This window comes from Frieseomelitta varia, unplaced genomic scaffold (genome assembly GCF_011392965.1).
Source record: "Frieseomelitta varia isolate USP_RPSP 00005682 unplaced genomic scaffold, Fvar_1.2 scaffold_78, whole genome shotgun sequence".
Taxonomy (NCBI): Eukaryota; Metazoa; Arthropoda; class Insecta; order Hymenoptera; family Apidae; genus Frieseomelitta; species Frieseomelitta varia.
In genome coordinates this window covers 41550-60179 of record NW_025110567.1, presented here as the reverse complement: position 1 = coordinate 60179, position 18630 = coordinate 41550, and the positions used below count along the sequence as shown (strand labels likewise).

Genomic DNA, 18630 nt, shown 5'->3' with positions numbered 1-18630 from the left:
CCTTTACACCCTGTGCCCAACCCTGTTTTTATAAAGGCCACCCTTACGCTACGAATCTCCTTTCGAATACCTGCCTCCTTATTTCTTTTTCTTTTTTTTTTTTTCTTCGTTGCTTTAATGCCTCCACAGGTACTGAAATTTTTATACGAATGTAAAATTTCAATCACATGTCACGCGTATTAATGTACAGCATGTGTACATGGATGGAAATATGCATGAAATCTATCAATTTATTTTCTTTACCATCCAAATTGCATACTTTTCATTGAGATAGCATTCAATAAAATTTAATCCTTCGTTTTGTACTCACGTGTGTCTGTATGGTAGTATGGTCCATACGTGAGAGCGTGTTTTCATTTATGTTTGTTGGCGATTTCAATTGATAGGGAATTCAATTCCTCTATCAATAGAGAAATCATTCTTCTAATGCATTGATTTCATTCATAGCGACTGCTTTGTCTTGGGGTTGTTTCACACGATGACACATATCTTTCGTAGGCAGTGTCACGATCGATTCCACTTGTGGAAGGCAATATCGAATAATGGAAACTCGATTCTTTATTTCGAGAATCTGTAAATCCCATTTAAATAATTTATGCATTCAACTTAATCAACATTTGTCTAATTTTTGAAAGATATCGCGAAAGGAAATCATTTTATTTTAAGAATTATTATAATAAAGTCAATGAATATAAAAACAGGACATTTCATAACATTTCATAATCTTTAAAAATTAAACATTTATAGAAAAAACATTACTAAATAGTAAGTTAAATAGTACAACTAGTACAAAAGTCAAAGGACCGAATTAACAATCACATCACTCATAATTTTGAACTCTTAAAATTAAATTCTTTAATTTTAATCAACAGATTGCGAATCTTTGTACAAATCCACATTTTTAAAGGTGAAGAATTTCAAGGTATATGGAAGAATATTTTATTTTTGAAACGTAGTAATACATGCTTTACTTTTCGTGTTTTGTTCGTATCTTTGTATACTTTTTTATATTCACATTTTTCATAAATATTCGCAATCTATTAATAAAAAAATTATTAGTAAAATAATGAAAAATTAATTTGTATTTCGGATACGACGCTTTACCTATGTCAACGCGCTTCTCTAACCGCTGGTGTAGCTGCCATGCCGACCTTACTGCAGTTCAACTTTAACGTATATTGCCTAGCATTCATTTGTAAAGCACGGTACATTGCAATGCAATAACAAAAGGGTCCTTCAATAGTAAGCAAACGCGACCTGATTACCCAGCAAATGAAATTTCAAACACGGTCAATGCCTTCTAAGTGTATAATAAATTATGTCTCACGATACGATAAAAAAAAATTTTTCCAAAAAAATATTCTATCTATTTACAAAATTCCGTTAACTGTAATTAAAAATATTATATAAAATATCTTCATTTAAATATGGTAGCTGATATGATTTGATATGCTTAATTTTGATGTTAGTAGCTTCTTATGAATTAGATATAGCAAGAAGGGAATATGTTATAAAAAGATATAGAGAATCAAACAAGATTCACACAAAAATATTTTATTCCAATAGAGATAGATCCTTCAATTCGATTTTAGGAAATTGTACTCTCTGTTCGATCCATTTTGCTACTGTAAGAAGTTCCTTCTCTTTGAGAGGAGGTCCCATAAGTTGTAGGGATAATGGCAAGCCATTTTTGGATAGTTTAATTGGCACATTAACCGCTGGTATACCTGCCATGTTAGCAGATTGGGTACAATAATCTTGAACTGAACATTGTGCCTGGTTATCCATTGAAATGAAATCATTGTATTTTGGAGCCCCTGTTAAAGTGGTAGGAGTGAGTAGAAGATCAATATTATTATTCCATACTGTATTGAAATCATCTGAGATTAATCTTCTTATTTTCATTGCTTTGACATAATATTCCTCGTAATTTTCTTCCAATAAAAAATAATTCCCAACTAGAATACGTTCTTTGACTATTTTACCAAAACCTTCAGACCTTGTCTTTCTATACAAATTGTGCACAGAACTCCACTCATCTGATCTATAACCATATTCCATACCATCGTAACAAGCAAGATTGCTAGCAACGTCACAACGGTTTAAAACTGTATAGCACATTATAGAATAGTCGGTATGTGGTAACGATACTGTAGAAAGTGATGCTCCACCTTCTGTCAAATATTGAGAAACTTCATCCCAGCATTCTTGTACTTCTGGGCTTAAATTTTTCTCTTTATATTCTTTTGGTATTCCAATTCTAAAATTACTAATATCTATCGTATCTGGTATATCAAATGGTACATATTCTTTTTGGAAACAAGTAGAATCGAACCCATCTGGACCAGCTACATTATTTAAAATTAATACAGCATCATCAATGTTCCTTGTAAGAATACCAGGTACATCCATTGAATTTACAAGAGGAATAAGGCCATAGCGCGACACTAAACCATAAGTAGGCTTTAAGCCAACTAATCCGCAGTAAGATGCTGGATTTCTAGTTGAACCTCCAGTATCTGAACCAATTGCAGCGTAACAACTTCCAGTTGCAACAGCCACTGCAGAACCACCGCTGCTACCACCTAGATAGTTATAATAGAATTGTTACAAAACATTGGATAAAAGATTTCACTAATGTCTATTATATATCATATAATACGAGTATATATACCTGCTATATGCCATGAATGCGCATCCGTATTTTGTTGTATGTGCTCTTTCGCTTGACTATTACAAGAATAAAATTTTTTAAACACATCTGAATTCCATAAATTTTTTGTTGGCCCATAATATGAGTCAATGGTTCCAGAACCCATAGCGAATTCATCGAGATTAGTTTTACCAATTAACACTGCTCCAACATTTTTTAGATTCTGATATACAGTAGCATCATAGGTGGGAATAAAACTTGACAACATCTTTGATGCACAAGTTGTTGGGTGATTCCTTGTGCAATAATTATCTTTAATCGCAATGGGAATTCCATCAAGTTTTCCCAATAAACTACAATCTTTTTGTCGTGAATCAGAACTTTCGGCATGTTTCTTGGCTGTTTCATTCGTAATAGTGATGTAAGCATTCAAAGGTTTAATAATCGATGTAACTTTAATAGCTGCATTTGTAATGTCAGAAGACCGCACATCGCCAGCATTTATCTTTTGACTTACTTCTTTTATCGATGCAGTCAATAATTTATTCATATTTTCCTAATCAAAAAAGCAATATATGCACATGACATAACCTCAATTTACCGGAGAAGTGTTTAAATTAAATTCTAAATTTTAAAATAAATTGCTATAAAAAAGATGATATTAAACAGAGTATTGTTAAATTTTACACTGTTCTAAAAATGCATCATAACTAAATTAACAATGCAGTAATGTTAATTAAAAGTCATGTGGCAAACATAAACTGTTTAGAACATGTTTATACATATACATATATATGTAAATTTAATACAATAAGTAATTGATAACTCAGCTTTCAATTTCAATTCTTTCAATAGAATGATTGAATTTTCTTTCAATAATAGTATGACAAATAAAACGAATATTTTTTTGTTTGAAAATAGTGTAATTTGAATAAAATTGTCAAATCTCTTAATTATTCATTTTTCTTAGATTAAAATTGTCAAATCTTTCAATTATTCATTTTTAGATTCATTTACATTTTAGTAAAATTTCACTCATTTTATCTATTATATTCAAAAATACTAAGAAACTAAGGGGGATTCTTCTATTGCAAATTTCTATTGCAAATATATGATTATAGTTCTTGAAGAATCCATAATCATGCAATTTTTAAATAAACAACATATATTGAAATTCGTAGTTATGAAATCTTATTATCATACTTCTAACTTCTCAGAATATCTAGCAATTTAGTGGATATTTTATCTAATCAGATAGCTTTTCTCATCATTTAATAATTTATTCAATTATTTAATGAATACCATATATTTTTGACAGGAAATAGTTTATACGGACTTGACATAAACACAACAGGTACAGAAATAGAGAAAGATCTTATCCATTAGAAGAGTTTGACTTCTTCCACCTTTCAAAAATTGCATTGAATGCAGAGAGGCAACCTGCTGCCATTTTCACTTGATTCTCTGTACGTTCAGAGGTTTTCAAGATGGCGAAGAAAACGTTAGCAGATAAAACACCTCAAAACGAGGATAACGTAAAAAATAATGATGATATATTTAACGACGATGAAGAGCCAAATTTCAGCGACCCCGAAGGATTTATCGATGACATTACAGATGAAGGTAAACGAAACTTTTCCTCAATGACAGTCAAATAAAAGCTATGCTACTTGAGTGAAAGCATGGCTACGTATAATCGCAAATGTGGCATGCATACCTAACCTAAAAACCCACGAGTGTTTTATACTTCATATTAAATATTGATTAATAAGTCACATTGAAAACAAATTTCGTTTAATGTCTTGTCAATATGATATTTTTTATTTATAGAACTTCTTGGTGATATCTTAAAGCAAAAGCCGTCGGAGACAGATGGAGTGGAATCCGTGATTGTCGTCGATGGAGTTCCCCAGGTTGAGCCAGAAAGATTGGAGAAACTTCAATCTGTCATTAGTAAAGTATTAGGAAAATTTGGCACAATAATGAACCAATATTATCCCAAAAATGAAAATGGTTATACAAAAGGGTGTGTATCGCTAATCCATGTGATGTCCTTATTCAGAAATTATACATGTGTAATGTATTAATTATATATATTTTTTTTTATTCCAGATATATATTCTTAGAGTATAATAATCCTCTTAATGCTTTGGCAGCTGCTCAATCTGTAAATAATTACAAAATTGACAAGCAACATACATTCAAAGTAAATCTGTTCACTGATTTCAAGAAATTTGAAGAGATTGCAGATGAATGGGAACCTCCAAAACCACAAGAGTTTAAAGCTGCCGCAGACTTGCATTATTATCTTTTAGAACCAGATGCTTATGATCAATTTTGTGTACTTTGTGGAAATGGGGCCTCTGTTACTGTTCAAGTCTGGCAGAATTCTGCTCCTGAACCAACACTACTTGAAGAACGTTCTGTAAGTTATTATATTTTATTTATCATTCATTTCATTTAATAATAAATTGTCGTATTTTTTATAGCGCTGGACTGAGACATATGTTAAATGGTCTCCACTGGGAACCTATTTAGCAACATTCCATAAATTAGGTGTTGCATTATGGGGTGGCCCTCAATTTTTGCAACAAGCTAGATTCAGTCAGAAAGGTGTCGAATGTATTGACTTCTCACCTGGTGAACGTTATTTAGTAACATATACCCCCCGAACTGATCTTGGTTCTGATCAGAAACGTCTTGTAATTTGGGACATTCTTACTGGACAAGAGAAACGTGCGTTCTTCGCGGATGGTTCTTCAGTGTGGCCTATATTTCGTTGGTCACATGATGACAAATATCTTGCTCGTATGGGAGAAGATGTTTTAAGTGTTTATGAAACACCTGTATGCTTCTTTTTTTAACGATGTTGTAGACAACATTATTTTATTTCATTATGTGAACTTTAGTAAATTTATTACAAATGTTGCAGTCATTCGGATTATTGGATAAAAAGAGTATAAAAATTCCCGGTATCAGAGATTTTAGTTGGTCTCCCACGGATAACGTTCTTGCTTACTGGGTGCCAGAAGATAAAGACGTTCCTGCTAGAGTCACTCTTCTCGAAATTCCAAAGTAATGCATTTTTAATATTATCTTTTAACATATTCCATATTTCGTCAATTGTTTAAATTATCGATTGCGATACATACTTTCAGCCGAAACGAAATTCGTAACAAAAACTTGTTTAACGTAGCTGACTGTAAAATTTATTGGCAGAAGTCGGGAGATTACTTGTGTGTGAAAGTTGATCGTTTTGCCAAGCGCAAAGAGAAGACAGAACAGAAATACACGGTATTTATTAAATTAATTGAACGTAGTAAAATAAAATACGTGTGTTATACGTATAATAATTCATGTGTTCGTTAACAGGGTATGTCATATAATTTTGAAATCTTTCATATGAGAGAAAAGCAAATTCCAGTCGACAGTGTTGAAATAAAGGAACCAATTCATGCATTTGCTTGGGAACCTGTTGGAAGCAAATTTGCCATCATTCATGGAGAAATTCCAAGTGTAAACGTTAGCTTTTACGAAGTACGATATGGCCATCAGCCAGCCCTTCTTAGTAGGTTTATAGTAATTATCTTGTAAATCTCAATGTTATCAGGATGTCATGTGCATAAACATTTGTTTTATTCAACAGAAAAATTAGAAAAAAAGGCATGCAATCATTTATTTTGGTCACCATCCGGACAATTTATCGTTCTTGCTGGATTAACAACTATGGCAGGAGCTTTGGAATTCATTGATACTAATGATTTTACCATTATGAATTCAACTGACCATTATCAAACTTCAGATGTAGAGTGGGATCCTACTGGACGGTAGAAATTTATTTTTATATTTATATACCCACACAGGAAGAATTTTTTGTTATAAAAATTATATGACTACATATTTTATCATAGGTATGTAGTAACAGCAGTTTCGAGCTGGAAAACTAGTGTAGATAATGGATATTGGATTTGGACGTTCCAAGGACGTATCTTAAAAAGAGTTAATCTTAATCAATTCAATCAATTATTATGGAGACCAAGACCACCAACGTTATTGACACCAGAACAAATTAAAGAAATTAAGAAAAATTTGAAGAAATATTCAGCACAATTTGAAAGCAAAGATCGTATGCGATTGACGCGTGCTTCAAAAGTAAGTACTTGCGTTGTATTGTATCAGTGGATAGTAATACATTGCTAATAATATTATTTTTTAGGAATTAATCGAGAAACGCTGCGCAGCAATGAAAGCATTTGAAGAATATCGTTCAAAACGTATACAAGAATGGAATAACCAGAAGAAGCGACGTTTAGAATTACGTAATGGTTTGTATCGTGACAAATATCTTTATTAAATTTAAAAGTGAAGTATATTACATTATGTATTAAACTCTTTTTTAGCTATCGACACCGACGAATTAGATTCTGATTCAAAGAATGTAGAAGAAGAAGTAATAGAATTTTTCGTCAAAGAAGAAACATTCATCATCGACGAAAAGTAAAAAAAAACTGTGTGGAAGAAGTTTCTATCTCTGCCATTTTTGGAAATCTCTAGTGCAAAACCAATTCAATCATTTGTGAAAAGTGTCATCGAAATAATTATCTTCCAGAGTCACATAAATTGTGACTCTCAATAGTGAACTGAAATGACTGTTTTAAGTGGTTATGAACAGTTTCTCTTATACTATTTCTATACTTTAATTGGAATTACTTCCACTCTCCCGATGTTGCGTATGAAACATCGTAAACATAGTACCATAAAGTTTTATCACGTTCCATACAGGATAGTATGTCATTTAACAAATAATTATTATCAGTATAAACATATACGACATATGTTTTTATTTATCAAACCCATATAACTCGATTTATCCAATTTTATATATTTAAAATGGAGAAAGAAATTTTTTTATTTATACCTGTTTACTAATTATAAATGTAATGTAAATGACGAATGAGGAATTTGTAAACTAATAATATAAATTATTATTCTTTTCTAATTCATATAATTATTTGTATTAAAAAAATAATATAAATGAATTTTACCTATATGTATATTGACTTAGATTATAAATAGTAGACATTTAACAGATAAAATACTAAAAATAATATCGAAACAGAACAACAATAGCACATACCCAACTTGGAGGAACTCTATTTCGTTCAGAAAATGTTTCATTCGTTATACGCTGAGCATGTAAAAACAAACGTTCTTGCTCTTTTTGTAGTTCATTTTGTAAGTTTCTATTTTTGGTTATAATAGCAATCTGAGTTTCTAAGTCTTTATTCACTGATCTGTAACCTAAAATTAATTTTTTTTTATTATTTCAAAGTCAATTTCTCTTTGAATATTAGATTTTACCAAAATTAGGAGATCCAATAAGCGTGAGACATGGTTTTTCTTGATTTGGTAAAGAATACCAAAGTCCTTTAGCATGATATATCCATCCTGGCTTAATAAATTCCCATAAAATTACTCTATCTTGTTGTCCCAACTTGTTACAGTATTTAACAAATGATTCTTCTATTTTTGTGTATGCTGCTGGGATACTATTAGCAATGCCCTTTGCAGCTGAATGTAATCCATCACATTAGTCGAAAAAGTAAAGAATTTTCTTTCGTTTATTTCTATAATGTAAACTTACTAAAGAAACTATTTGTAGTTGGATGTGCTGTCAGAAGATGACATGTTCCTTGACAATGCTCAAGTAATGCTTTACTGTACTCCGAAGTTAAGTTAAAATAACCAGTTGCTAGTTTAAGTGTTGCTCCTTCTGGGGCTGTCTGTAAAAGTCTCAATGTTATCTGGCTATCGTGATAAATGTTTAATTGACCCATTTGTACCAAAGGAAAGATCCAAGTATCTTTTCCTACAAATTGAACTTAAACTTTAATCTTGATTTATTTCATTCTGCTATGATTTATTTCATAAATACACATATAAATATAAAAGTATATATGTATATATACCTATTTTTTCAGGATCAGAAGATCCTAATTCTCTCTGGAACAAAGTTTTTACGCTATGTGCAGCCTCTTTAATGAATGAAATAGGATCTTCAATAGGATTGACTTTCATAGCAGAAGATACCGTACCATCAGATTGAAGTACAAAACTAAATTCTCCGACTCTTCGAACTAATTCATCATAAAAATCACAAAGCTCTTTACAATCCTCAATTAGAAAATAACGATCTTGTTTATTTATAAAGTAGTCAGTGCTGAGATTAGCACTAAAAAACATAATAAATTATAACTTTTTATTTATATGACTTCACATAAAATTAAATATATAATTATTATTTACCCGCTAATTATTATGTCATTGTCTATCATATATAGCTTCATATGTTGTAGTCCTATCAATTCATTGAAACGATCTGGTATAATCATTTTTAAGAATCCACGAAGTTTAGGAGTATGATACAAGAAAATCTGACAACAATGACCATATTTTCCATTAAGTAATGGTTCTAACATCTTACGAGAATTTAATTTACCTCTGGATCCTCTCATAAAATCTAACAAAATTTTTACTTCAACGTTACCATTATTTGCAATTAAAGCTTCATTTACAACATTTACCTACGCATAACAAAACCACTATAAATCATATTAACCCACTAAATGCCTAGATCTAGAAATATGCTTACTAAACTAGATTCTAATTTTCCTGTGCCTAAATATAGCGATGCAAGTGTTATTCTTTTTCTAGCATTCTTGCACTTCTGTACAAGAGTAGAATAAAATGTATTTGGTTCATGAATTATTTTAATCTGAAAGTAGAATATCTCTGTAAAATATATTTCCAATTCTTTCAAAATTAAGTAATTTCAACCTACTTTAGATCCATTCACAGGAAAGCAAGGAGCACTTTTATACAACCAGGTTAATGTGCAAAATTCAGACTGAATTGTTTCGAGCTTCAAATCTTTCTCTTCATCTGTCATAGTCATAGTAATTGATGTGATATTTTTTGATATAGGTGAGGAAGAAAATTTTAATTCAGGTTGAATAGAAATTAATAGCTTTCTTGTATGAAACCTAAAATTTTAGATAATTATAAATGATACATAAAATGTATATATTTTATTAACAATAAAACTGTAAAAACTATAATAGTTTCATTCATGAAAATTCAAGTCAAGTAATTCAAATGAAATTTCACCGTGATACGTGTGTATGATATAATTTATGCGTTGAAAAATAAATGTTATTAGTTCGCCTCCCAATGCAATTTTTATTTCAAATTTTCCTGTTTCTCAAATTTGTCAGATTTGTCAAATTCACAATACATCATGTTATATTCATTGTCAAATTACAAAACATTATAGGTTAATCTATCTTTATTCACGGAGAGAATAAAATTTGATAGGACATCTGTATTGGTTGAATTTCTCACATCAAACTCACCGTTTCACGGTTTTCAAAATTACGCTATGCATGAATAAATTCTTAAATAAGGTATTAACGATCACAGACTTTAAATTACAAATAACTCTTCCATCCCGAATACAAATTGCAGCGCACGCGATCTTCTGGTCCCTCCACGTATTATATAAACTTACTTAGATACATCTCTTTCTTTCATTCACTATAAACAATTTTTTGATAAATTGAAACGAAAATAGGAATTGGAAAGCACGTTCATTTTATTTATGTTACTAGTCTTAACATATCAAATATTTGTAACAAAATTTCAAATTTCATTTAGTCTAAATTCCTAGCAAAATTTGGAAAGAACTTAAAGGAAATGTCTTTCAATATTTTACTAAGTAACGTATATATCATTTTTTTGTAGTTTGTTATTGTTATTTATTGGAATTGGAATATTTTCTTCGAAAAATTTTCAGCAATGAATTTTTTGAAGTAGTTTCTCGAGCTACTTCAAGGTACTTAATTTTTTACTACGAAAAGATAATATTTGTAAAGAATAAAATAAACAAATAGCAGCTGAAGAATAGTGAAAGTTCTTTTTTACGAATACGGTTTTTTATCTTTTATCTATTATTGAAATATAAGGTCTATCCTTTCTATTAAAAATATCATACCATTGACTAAGAATAGTATACTTTTTCTATTGATAAATTCCAGAATTTTAACAAATGCTGATCTGATCTTTAACGGAAAATAAACAGTACTTTGTCAAAGTTTATGATAGATAATCCTGTATAAATCTTATCAAGAACAGTATTATAAAAATCCGATACCCACTTACATAAATTGCAAACGAAGCGCCTCTTTGCGGAGGCACCTAGAATCTGTGGTCGATAGAGAATACATGTACAGATTAGTAGAGAATTGATGTAGAAGATTCGTATTCGTAATAGGCGTATAAAAATGGATATAAACGTTAAGAAATTGGTCAAAGACGCTGGTGCTGCGCTTAGCAGGGTTGTACAGGTAAGAAGTACCTGCTATGATAATTAACAAATTGTTGACAAGAAACAGTACTAGCTAAGGCACTTGTGATTGAACGCTGTCATTTCTGACATTTTGTACCTTTTCCATTCGGGAAAACATTTAAACAAGATGATCTTTACTTGACAGTTATTGCTTTATTTAAACGTTATGAAATTATGTATTCGCTAATCGTTTTTATATGGGAAATAGTACATATATACTTTCACTTGTAATTTGTCTTTGTGCATTAAACTTAATTATTGAGATGTAAGGTTAGTAAATATACAGCACGTCTCAATAATTGTTTGCATGTTCTACACTGTGCTGTTTGTTAATTTTCTATTTTATTTTTAATTTATATTGTTTATACTCATAGAGTTCCTTAATTTTACATGATTGCAGAATATGGATGTGTAATGTGTATGAGTTTAAATAACTGATCATTTGATGACTCAGATATAGATTGAAATGACTAACACTTCATATTATTCATGCTAACGTCGTCAAAATTTAGATACAGAATCTAGTTTGATGTCAGAAAAAATATAAGAATTTATGGCAAATTAAATAGTCAAATGCTTAGATTTATTACAATCAATTAAAATTTGTTCATAGTTAACAGAGGAAACATTGGGAACATCTGAGAAAACTGAATTAGATGCACATTTAGAGCATCTTGCAGAAAGAGCAAATGCAACTAAGACATGGACTGAGAAAATCCTTAGAAATATGGAGGCAGTACTTACTCCAAATCCAGGTATTAAAATATACATTAATTGAAATTATAACATGTATTTATACAATGTATTTTATTGTAGGCAATAGAATTGAAGATTTCTTCTATGAAAAAATCGATAAAAAGAGACCTAACAGATTAAGCAATTTGGAATATGTAGGCTTGGATATGATAGAAGCTGGAAATGATTTTGGTCCAGGAATTGCTTATGGTATGTTGCTGTAATTTTTTTTAGCAACACTCTTCTGTATTTTTTATAATTCCTAAAACTTTTCTTTAGGCAGTGCATTAAACAAGGTTGGACAGTGTCAGCAAAAATTAGGACAAATTGAGAGAAATTTCATTAAGGATTCAGCTATTTGTTATATACAACCCTTAAGAAAATTTTTGGAAGGTGAAATGAAAACTGTGACTAAGGAAATGTCAATATTGGAAACTAAACGGTATATACTTCATTTTTTCTCACACATTTAAATGTTCATTGTTAATATTTCTATTTCTCATTTTTAGATTGGATTTAGATGCATGTAAAAATCGAGTGAGGAAAGCAAGAAGTATGCTAGGTCAACAGAGTGTAAGTTCTAGTATTTATTATTATATTTAATTATGTACTCTCTATGTTTACTATGTGCTTTGTCCTATACATTGCTGCATCTCATAGGAGTCTGGGGTATCACCCGAAGTATTACTTGATCAGGTATTAATGGAGTTGATACCTTCAAAGTTAATGGCTAGCTTTAAAATATGTACATCTTTTTAATTTTCAAATCTGTTCATTTACATATTTTTCATCATAAAAATTATTCTAAATTATTCCCTATCAGCAGTTTTTATGTTTTACAAATAATCCTCTATGCTAATCAGATATAAGATAATAAAACTCTCTATTACTCTACTTAGGCAGAAAGGGAGTTGAGAATAGCACAATCGGAGTTCGATCGTCAAGCAGAGATAGTGAAGCTACTGCTGGAAGGTGTTCAAAGCTCTCAAGCTGGGCACTTGCGTTGTTTGCATGAATTTGTTGAGGCACAAGCTCGTTATTATGCTCAATGTCATGCAACAATGCAAGATTTACAACGTGAACTTGCTGGGTAAGATAATAAATTTTTTTTTTTTAAAGATTCTTTTTTTCAAATATTGTTTAATTATCCTGCACTACCCTTGTACAGCTATCCCACTCTTTGGTGATCCGAGTGAGTAATGCTTAATAATTATTGACTGTTATGTCATATATGACATGTAAAAGTATTTAGAATAAGCTTATAGAACCATTACTCATTCGCAGAGATCATCATTTTGTACTGTTTAAAACTCTGCTGATTTCTATAAACGTGAAATATGTAATGTCTTTCTTTCATTTTGTTTCTCGTTTTAAGTAGCAGTAGTAATCTATCTTAATTAAATGCTTCACAATAAAACTGGTACCTTTTTTTTTTGCTGTAGCCCTATGCTTTTTATACTTATTTATCCTTTCAATGTACTCTTTCTATTCTCTATCTGCCTGCATGATTGGGATTGCAGGACACGTCAACCGAGTCCTTTGCTGCGAGTCAACAGCGAAGATGTGATCGAGCTAACACCTTCACCTTCACAATCCCAAAATTCCTCTATACATCCATCACTTGCTGGTTCTACCTATGTTACTGCTACCTTTGATACCGATATTTCAAAAGTTTAGCTTTAAAAGCTTATAAGCACGTTAAAAAAAAGGGCAATAACTACTTTGTAATAATTGTGATCTAAAATAATAAACGAAAGCTAGGGCATTTTCTCTTTGATATATATAGATATATACTTGTTAACTGGTGCAATTTTAGAAATATGTTGAATAATTCTTAATCTATTATACTACCTTAAAATCTGTAACTATCAGAAATCAGTAAATAAATTATCTCTATAAAACGTTTATTTACTATCGATGAATAAAGGTTCAGTGTTTATTATATTAACCAAAAAAATAATGTAATTAGGAGAAAAATTGTATATGTTTTTTTTTTATATATTTCTCACTGTTCTTTACAGTTGAATTAATGTGCAAGTATATATTGTACAGCTAATTAATGTTTGTTTTTAATGCATGTTGCTAAATTTTCTTTAATACTAACAAGATATTTATCAAAAAGTATTCTTTCTTTCACAATTTCATTATCTTTCAAAATGTTGTGTTTCGTTTTCTTATTTATTGAACTGCTTACGCCTTTATGTGTATATCAGTCTTTCAGTAATTTTGATTATATTCATTTGTACGTATCTAGCATGTAGATTATATAAAATCCTAATGAAACAAGTAAACAATTCCTGCTTATTTCTTGCAAAGTAAAGAATATATTAGAGTATTCCATTATTAAGTTTTTTGTGTTAAATATCATGGATTACAAATACAATTAAAATTTAAAATATTTAAGAAAAAGAAATTTTTCATGTTTGCGCAAATAGTTGATTCATTTTAAAACGCATGTACACCAAACTCATCCAATTTATAATTTATCCTACCCAGCTTATCTGGGGGTCCTTATCATCCGACTACCCAATCAACATCCAATGTATCAGGGAATGATGAACAACTAGCAAGGGTATTATGCGATTTTTCTGCGACAAATTCCGATGAATTAAGCGTCGAACAAAATGAGGTAACAAAATTTGTAATTTAATTTGAGAAGCATGTTTGCAGCATAGCCGTACAAATGGCATGAAACGTTATTAAAAGTGAGTTTCATTAGCTCAATTATTATGTAAAAATTTTGTAATACTGATTGAAAAAGTTTTACAATTTTCATTAGGTTAATTGTTCGAATTTTTTGTTTTCTATAATTAATGAAATTTCATTATTAAGTATTAAAAATCGATGAATTTTTAAAGAAATATATTACTTGTACATGAAGATAAAAATTGTGCATTTAAATACATTTTTGCTTTATAGAAAATGTAGGAGATAACAATGCTACTTATATAAGAATTCTCTATGATACATTGTCATATAGATCTTGAATTTTTTTGTTTCTATAGTGTGTAAAATAAAAGCAGAATGTTCAAAAATAGTGTAAATAAATTTTTGTAGTTTTATATCTCCTAAGAATGATTTAAGGTGTTATCAAAGATATATATATATTACTTATGATACTCATTTAGCTCAAGTCTTTCTGTTTAAAGATTAGTAGATTTTTATACATCTGACATTAGATTTCTAAGAATAATTATGCATGATATCTGTATTTTTTAGTTGTAAGTTTTACGAATATGTATAATTAATTTTCCTACTTTTGTTAAATTTGTTTTTGGTATTTAATATTATATATTTGTCTTAATTTGTATATTTGTTTATACATAAAAAATTAATGTTACTTGTATGCATATAAAAAACACAAATGTACATTTACTCAATACTTGCATGTACGAACAATAAATTGTCATTCATCCTGTTAAATGTATTTTATTTTTTATGGTCTTAAACTTTTGCTCTTATATTGTTTCAGCTTCAGTTTTTTTTTTTTTATTTGTTTAACTCGACGAGTTCCTTTGATACATTGAAATTTAGAAAATTAAATTTGAACAAATTTAGAATTTAACTGCCTTATAGGTAATTACCGTTATCGAGATACCTGGCGATGAGGACTACGTAATTGGTATAAGTGGAATAAAACGAGGAAAAGTACCAGCAGCATATTTAGAATTAATCAATGTTGGTCAACGAAAATTCAGTCAATAATTTTAATGTACATTCCTTATATTTAAATATTTAATTCTATTTTTGGTTTGAATTCAAATTACACTATGCACTATGAAATATTTCTTATGCAGTCAATGTAAAAAATAACTACCAAATTATGATTAATCGAGGAACACATTTTTGAACTATATATTCTTAAACTGTATAAATAATGCGAAATATTGTACAAAAAGCATATCAAAACAAGCAGTCAATTTTCAAATATTTCGAAAATGTTATGTAATTGTAAACCTGTTTAAAATTGTACTGTTCAAAAGAAAAAAATATTCTACAAATATTAAAATCATTATATATGTATATATGTTAATATTGTGTATAATAAATATATTGTTCAAAATAAGTGTCATTCATTCATCAAATGAAACTCTTAATGCTGTTTTATTATTTTATTGATAATCAATATAAAATTACTTCTTTTTCGATACACCTACTGTACGTCCACGGCGACCCGTGGTCTTTGTATGTTGACCACGTACACGCAGACCCCAATAGTGGCGCAAACCTCGGTGAGCACGAATCTTTTTCATTCGTTCCAAATCCTCACGAAGTTTTGAATCCAGATATGAACTGGTAAGCTTTAAAATGTGACACAATAATTATTATTTGCAAGTTCCTCGATAAATTATTATAATATTAAACTTTATATGTTGCAGAGTAATCAATTATTTAATATCTTATTTAATTTCAATATTAAATAATAAAATCTACCACGCAGTTTCTCTAGCACAACTTACCAACTAATTCATAAAGTTCATATGTTTAGCTGTGATATTGTGCTTTGCATATTTATCTTTTTCATTCGTAAATACACATACCTGCGAATATTTGCCATCAACAATATCTTTCTGTCTATTCAAGAACCAATCAGGGATTTTGTATTGCCTGGGATTAGCCATTATAGTAACAATTTTTTCAACCTGATAAAAATATTTTAAAAAATATAGATAAAAGATATGGTAACTTTTAGTTGTATAATATTAACAAAAAATTAATTTTTACTTCTTCCTCAGAACATTCTCCAGCACGTTTATCCAAATCAATATCAGCCTTTTTCAAAACAATATTGGCATAACGGCGACCAACACCTTTGATTGCTGTCATGGCAAACATAACCTTTCTATTGCCATCAATGTTCGTGCCCATGACACGAAGAATGTGTTGGAATTTTTCTGGAATTACAAGTGACTGAAACATAAATTTACAGCAATGAAAACAACGTTTATTTGCATAGAATCGTACACATTATTAAGGTTACCACGCGAGTTAACCTACAAACGGATACTGTCGTCAGTTAATTATTTCAAAACTCATCTTTACAATGATAAAAAATGATGTGTAAAGAATGGAAAAATATAATATAAAAAAACAATAAACTAAAAAATTTCACATTATATTGTAAGCCTTCGAAATAAAAATAATCAAAACATTCAACAAGCAGATGATAGAATATCATACAATTTCCCTCGAAAAGATAAAAAATATTTTCATAGCAGATTACATAAATAAACGTTTCTTAATTTTCTATTAAAAATTTCCACATTCTGTGTAAGATTCTACCCGTAATTATAGATTTAAGAATGTTATGTGCAAAACTCACCATCTTGTCGCTTTGCCAGTTGCTGAAAGAACTAGCATTGGAATCGTAATGTTCTTCGTAGAGAGGGCATAGTAGTCGATTATTCAAAAAGGAAAATACAATTAAAACGAAAATATATGTCACACTATTGTAAATTATTTCATAAAGCGGGAAATAAATAATAATTATTTTATATAATTTTTATATAATTTTTTAATGAGTATTTTTATTATAATCCATTTTACAAAATTGACAATTTTGTAATGTTCAATTTATGGACACTAAAATGCTAGCGTCACGTAACGGTAAAATGGTGGAACTAATTTCTATACCTATCTTTGTCGTATGATTACGTTCTTTGTTTTATAGTGATTATGATAATTTATATTTATATCACAATACTATAAATAAATAATAACTCCGTAATTAATTTTAGTTGTTTATATAAAAATATTATCAATATCACAAAATATACAATTACTAATAATTTAATGAAGATTACATAATGGAAGTTAAATGACGAAATAACGAAATAACGAATGAAGAATTTCTATGGCTACAATATATATAAGTGTCAGTAAACATTTCTATAGTGATAATAAAATTAATAGCTACTTTTAAATATTCTATTGTTTATACACATCTCGACGGAACATAGATGTCGTTGATCTAAATTCTTCGAAGTAGAGGTCGCTACAGTTTATGATCAGATGCTGCCCTCTATTGAATCTGGTAGAAATTACAAAGTAATAACGGGAACGTAGAATGTGCAAGAAAGTATCTTAACTTCTGTTAAACAAGGAGCGCAATACCGCGCGACAAAGACAAATATACGCGCGTTATAAAGAGCAAGAGAATAAAATTATTCCTTTCCTAAACTGAACTAAATTTACTTATAGTTTTGGAATAGAGTGTCCAAGGAAGTCTTCTTAGTCGCATAGAAATTAATCTTGCAAAAGTTACATATTAAGAGAAATTAGAAGACATCTATCGCAGTAGTAGTCCTGACATTTGTTACAATATTTATTAATAATTAACTAATCAGACAGAAAGTCCGTTCCAAAACTGTACGTGAAGCTTGTTTGAAATCTGCTCTTTATTATAAACATCCAAAAGTGCACAAGATTTTCAGAAATCGAATAATTAAATATATAAGACAGAGTATCTACTTAGTTAAAAGCACTGATATTTTTCAGCCTGATTGAACAGATGGCAGCACTTATGCCACGAATTTAAACTCATTAGTTCCGATATGAAGCGTCAGTGTCCTTATATGGTGATTGATGGCAGCCCCTGCATATACACATTTAATTATAAAGGCAATTAATCATTAATTATTGTAAAGGAATTAATTTATGAATCTTTGCTCTCAAGTTTTTTCCTCTGTATCGTCAGAATTTCGAAGTGAGCATAACGGAATTTCAAAATGTGCATAACACGTTAATTGCCAATCAGTTCATTAAGGTTAGTATCGACAAATATAGTAACAAATATAGTAATAAATATAGTAACAAATATAGTAATAAATATAGTAAC

General features: G+C 29.6%; 5 protein-coding genes across 14 annotated transcripts; 2 read left to right on the top strand and 3 right to left on the bottom strand.

The window, feature by feature from the left end:
• Positions 1 to 1537: 1537 nt before the first annotated feature.
• Positions 1538 to 4202, bottom strand: LOC122535856 (glutamyl-tRNA(Gln) amidotransferase subunit A, mitochondrial). Of its 2 annotated transcripts, none has more exons than XM_043667723.1 (3): positions 4060 to 4202; positions 2675 to 3209; positions 1538 to 2585 (listed from the first exon to the last, which is right to left on the bottom strand). In XM_043667723.1, the coding sequence occupies exons 2-3, from the start codon at positions 3201 to 3203 to the stop codon at positions 1555 to 1557; spliced, it is 1560 nt and encodes a 519-aa protein (XP_043523658.1). In that variant the 5' UTR covers positions 3204 to 3209; positions 4060 to 4202; the 3' UTR covers positions 1538 to 1554. The 2 variants fall into 2 exon arrangements, with proteins under 2 accessions (XP_043523658.1, XP_043523657.1); XM_043667722.1 differs by lacking the exon at positions 4060 to 4202 and adding an exon at positions 3956 to 4035.
• Positions 4118 to 7479, top strand: LOC122535855 (eukaryotic translation initiation factor 3 subunit B). Its single transcript, XM_043667721.1, has 11 exons — positions 4118 to 4276; positions 4484 to 4679; positions 4766 to 5078; positions 5143 to 5499; positions 5586 to 5728; positions 5812 to 5947; positions 6026 to 6221; positions 6300 to 6480; positions 6565 to 6805; positions 6870 to 6978; positions 7054 to 7479. Exons 1-11 carry the CDS (start codon positions 4141 to 4143, stop codon positions 7152 to 7154), a joined length of 2109 nt encoding a protein of 702 aa, XP_043523656.1. The 5' UTR covers positions 4118 to 4140; the 3' UTR covers positions 7155 to 7479.
• A 209-nt stretch (positions 7480 to 7688) lies between these two features.
• Positions 7689 to 10212, bottom strand: LOC122535857 (CDP-diacylglycerol--glycerol-3-phosphate 3-phosphatidyltransferase, mitochondrial). 2 transcript variants are annotated; one of them, XM_043667724.1, is made up of 8 exons: positions 10066 to 10212; positions 9495 to 9696; positions 9306 to 9428; positions 8960 to 9237; positions 8623 to 8885; positions 8298 to 8522; positions 8015 to 8224; positions 7689 to 7954 (listed from the first exon to the last, which is right to left on the bottom strand). In XM_043667724.1, the coding sequence occupies exons 1-8, from the start codon at positions 10095 to 10097 to the stop codon at positions 7752 to 7754; spliced, it is 1536 nt and encodes a 511-aa protein (XP_043523659.1). In that variant the 5' UTR covers positions 10098 to 10212; the 3' UTR covers positions 7689 to 7751. The 2 variants fall into 2 exon arrangements, with proteins under 2 accessions (XP_043523659.1, XP_043523660.1); XM_043667725.1 differs by having other exon boundaries at positions 8960 to 9087.
• A 540-nt stretch (positions 10213 to 10752) lies between these two features.
• Positions 10753 to 15850, top strand: LOC122535858 (endophilin-B1). 8 transcript variants are annotated; one of them, XM_043667726.1, is made up of 9 exons: positions 10753 to 11055; positions 11671 to 11812; positions 11874 to 12002; positions 12072 to 12234; positions 12302 to 12365; positions 12453 to 12488; positions 12692 to 12882; positions 14289 to 14421; positions 15369 to 15850. In XM_043667726.1, the coding sequence occupies exons 1-9, from the start codon at positions 10993 to 10995 to the stop codon at positions 15495 to 15497; spliced, it is 1050 nt and encodes a 349-aa protein (XP_043523661.1). In that variant the 5' UTR covers positions 10753 to 10992; the 3' UTR covers positions 15498 to 15850. The 8 variants fall into 8 exon arrangements, with proteins under 8 accessions (XP_043523661.1, XP_043523668.1, XP_043523667.1 ...); XM_043667733.1 differs by lacking the exon at positions 14289 to 14421 and adding an exon at positions 12961 to 12984 and having other exon boundaries at positions 10757 to 11055; positions 15369 to 15440; XM_043667732.1 differs by lacking the exon at positions 15369 to 15850 and adding an exon at positions 12961 to 12984 and having other exon boundaries at positions 10757 to 11055; positions 14289 to 14423.
• A 39-nt stretch (positions 15851 to 15889) lies between these two features.
• Positions 15890 to 16712, bottom strand: LOC122535859 (40S ribosomal protein S18). Its single transcript, XM_043667735.1, has 3 exons — positions 16518 to 16712; positions 16334 to 16435; positions 15890 to 16093 (listed from the first exon to the last, which is right to left on the bottom strand). The coding sequence occupies exons 1-3, from the start codon at positions 16710 to 16712 to the stop codon at positions 15926 to 15928; spliced, it is 465 nt and encodes a 154-aa protein (XP_043523670.1). The 3' UTR covers positions 15890 to 15925.
• Positions 16713 to 18630: the final 1918 nt, after the last annotated feature.

What these genes read in the sequence shown, in the direction of transcription:
- LOC122535855 (XM_043667721.1), top strand. Translation starts at nt 4,141, where the DNA reads ATGGCGAAGAAAACGTTAGCAGATAAAACACCTCAAAACGAGGATAAC. An exon ending in CCATCAGCCAGCCCTTCTTA is followed by an intron (nt 6,222 to 6,299) that starts GTAGGTTTATAG and finishes TTTATTCAACAG; the next exon opens with AAAAATTAGAAAAAAAGGCA. An exon ending in GATTGACGCGTGCTTCAAAA is followed by an intron (nt 6,806 to 6,869) that starts GTAAGTACTTGC and finishes ATTATTTTTTAG; the next exon opens with GAATTAATCGAGAAACGCTG.
- LOC122535857 (XM_043667724.1), bottom strand. Translation starts at nt 10,097, where the DNA reads ATGCATAGCGTAATTTTGAAAACCGTGAAACG. An exon ending in AATGACATAATAATTAGCGG is followed by an intron (nt 8,886 to 8,959) that starts GTAAATAATAAT and finishes TATGTTTTTTAG; the next exon opens with TGCTAATCTCAGCACTGACT. An exon ending in TTCTGATCCTGAAAAAATAG is followed by an intron (nt 8,523 to 8,622) that starts GTATATATACAT and finishes TTCAATTTGTAG; the next exon opens with GAAAAGATACTTGGATCTTT.
- LOC122535858 (XM_043667726.1), top strand. Translation starts at nt 10,993, where the DNA reads ATGGATATAAACGTTAAGAAATTGGTCAAAGACGCTGGTGCTGCGCTT. An exon ending in TGGTCCAGGAATTGCTTATG is followed by an intron (nt 12,003 to 12,071) that starts GTATGTTGCTGT and finishes ACTTTTCTTTAG; the next exon opens with GCAGTGCATTAAACAAGGTT. An exon ending in TAAGCGTCGAACAAAATGAG is followed by an intron (nt 14,422 to 15,368) that starts GTAACAAAATTT and finishes ACTGCCTTATAG; the next exon opens with GTAATTACCGTTATCGAGAT.
- LOC122535859 (XM_043667735.1), bottom strand. Translation starts at nt 16,712, where the DNA reads ATGTTTCAGTCACTTGTAATTCCAGAAAAATTCCAACACATTCTTCGT. An exon ending in GAGAATGTTCTGAGGAAGAA is followed by an intron (nt 16,436 to 16,517) that starts GTAAAAATTAAT and finishes TATTTTTATCAG; the next exon opens with GTTGAAAAAATTGTTACTAT. An exon ending in TTGATGGCAAATATTCGCAG is followed by an intron (nt 16,094 to 16,333) that starts GTATGTGTATTT and finishes CACATTTTAAAG; the next exon opens with CTTACCAGTTCATATCTGGA.
- LOC122535856 (XM_043667722.1), bottom strand. An exon ending in GCATTCATGGCATATAGCAG is followed by an intron (nt 2,586 to 2,674) that starts GTATATATACTC and finishes ATAACTATCTAG; the next exon opens with GTGGTAGCAGCGGTGGTTCT.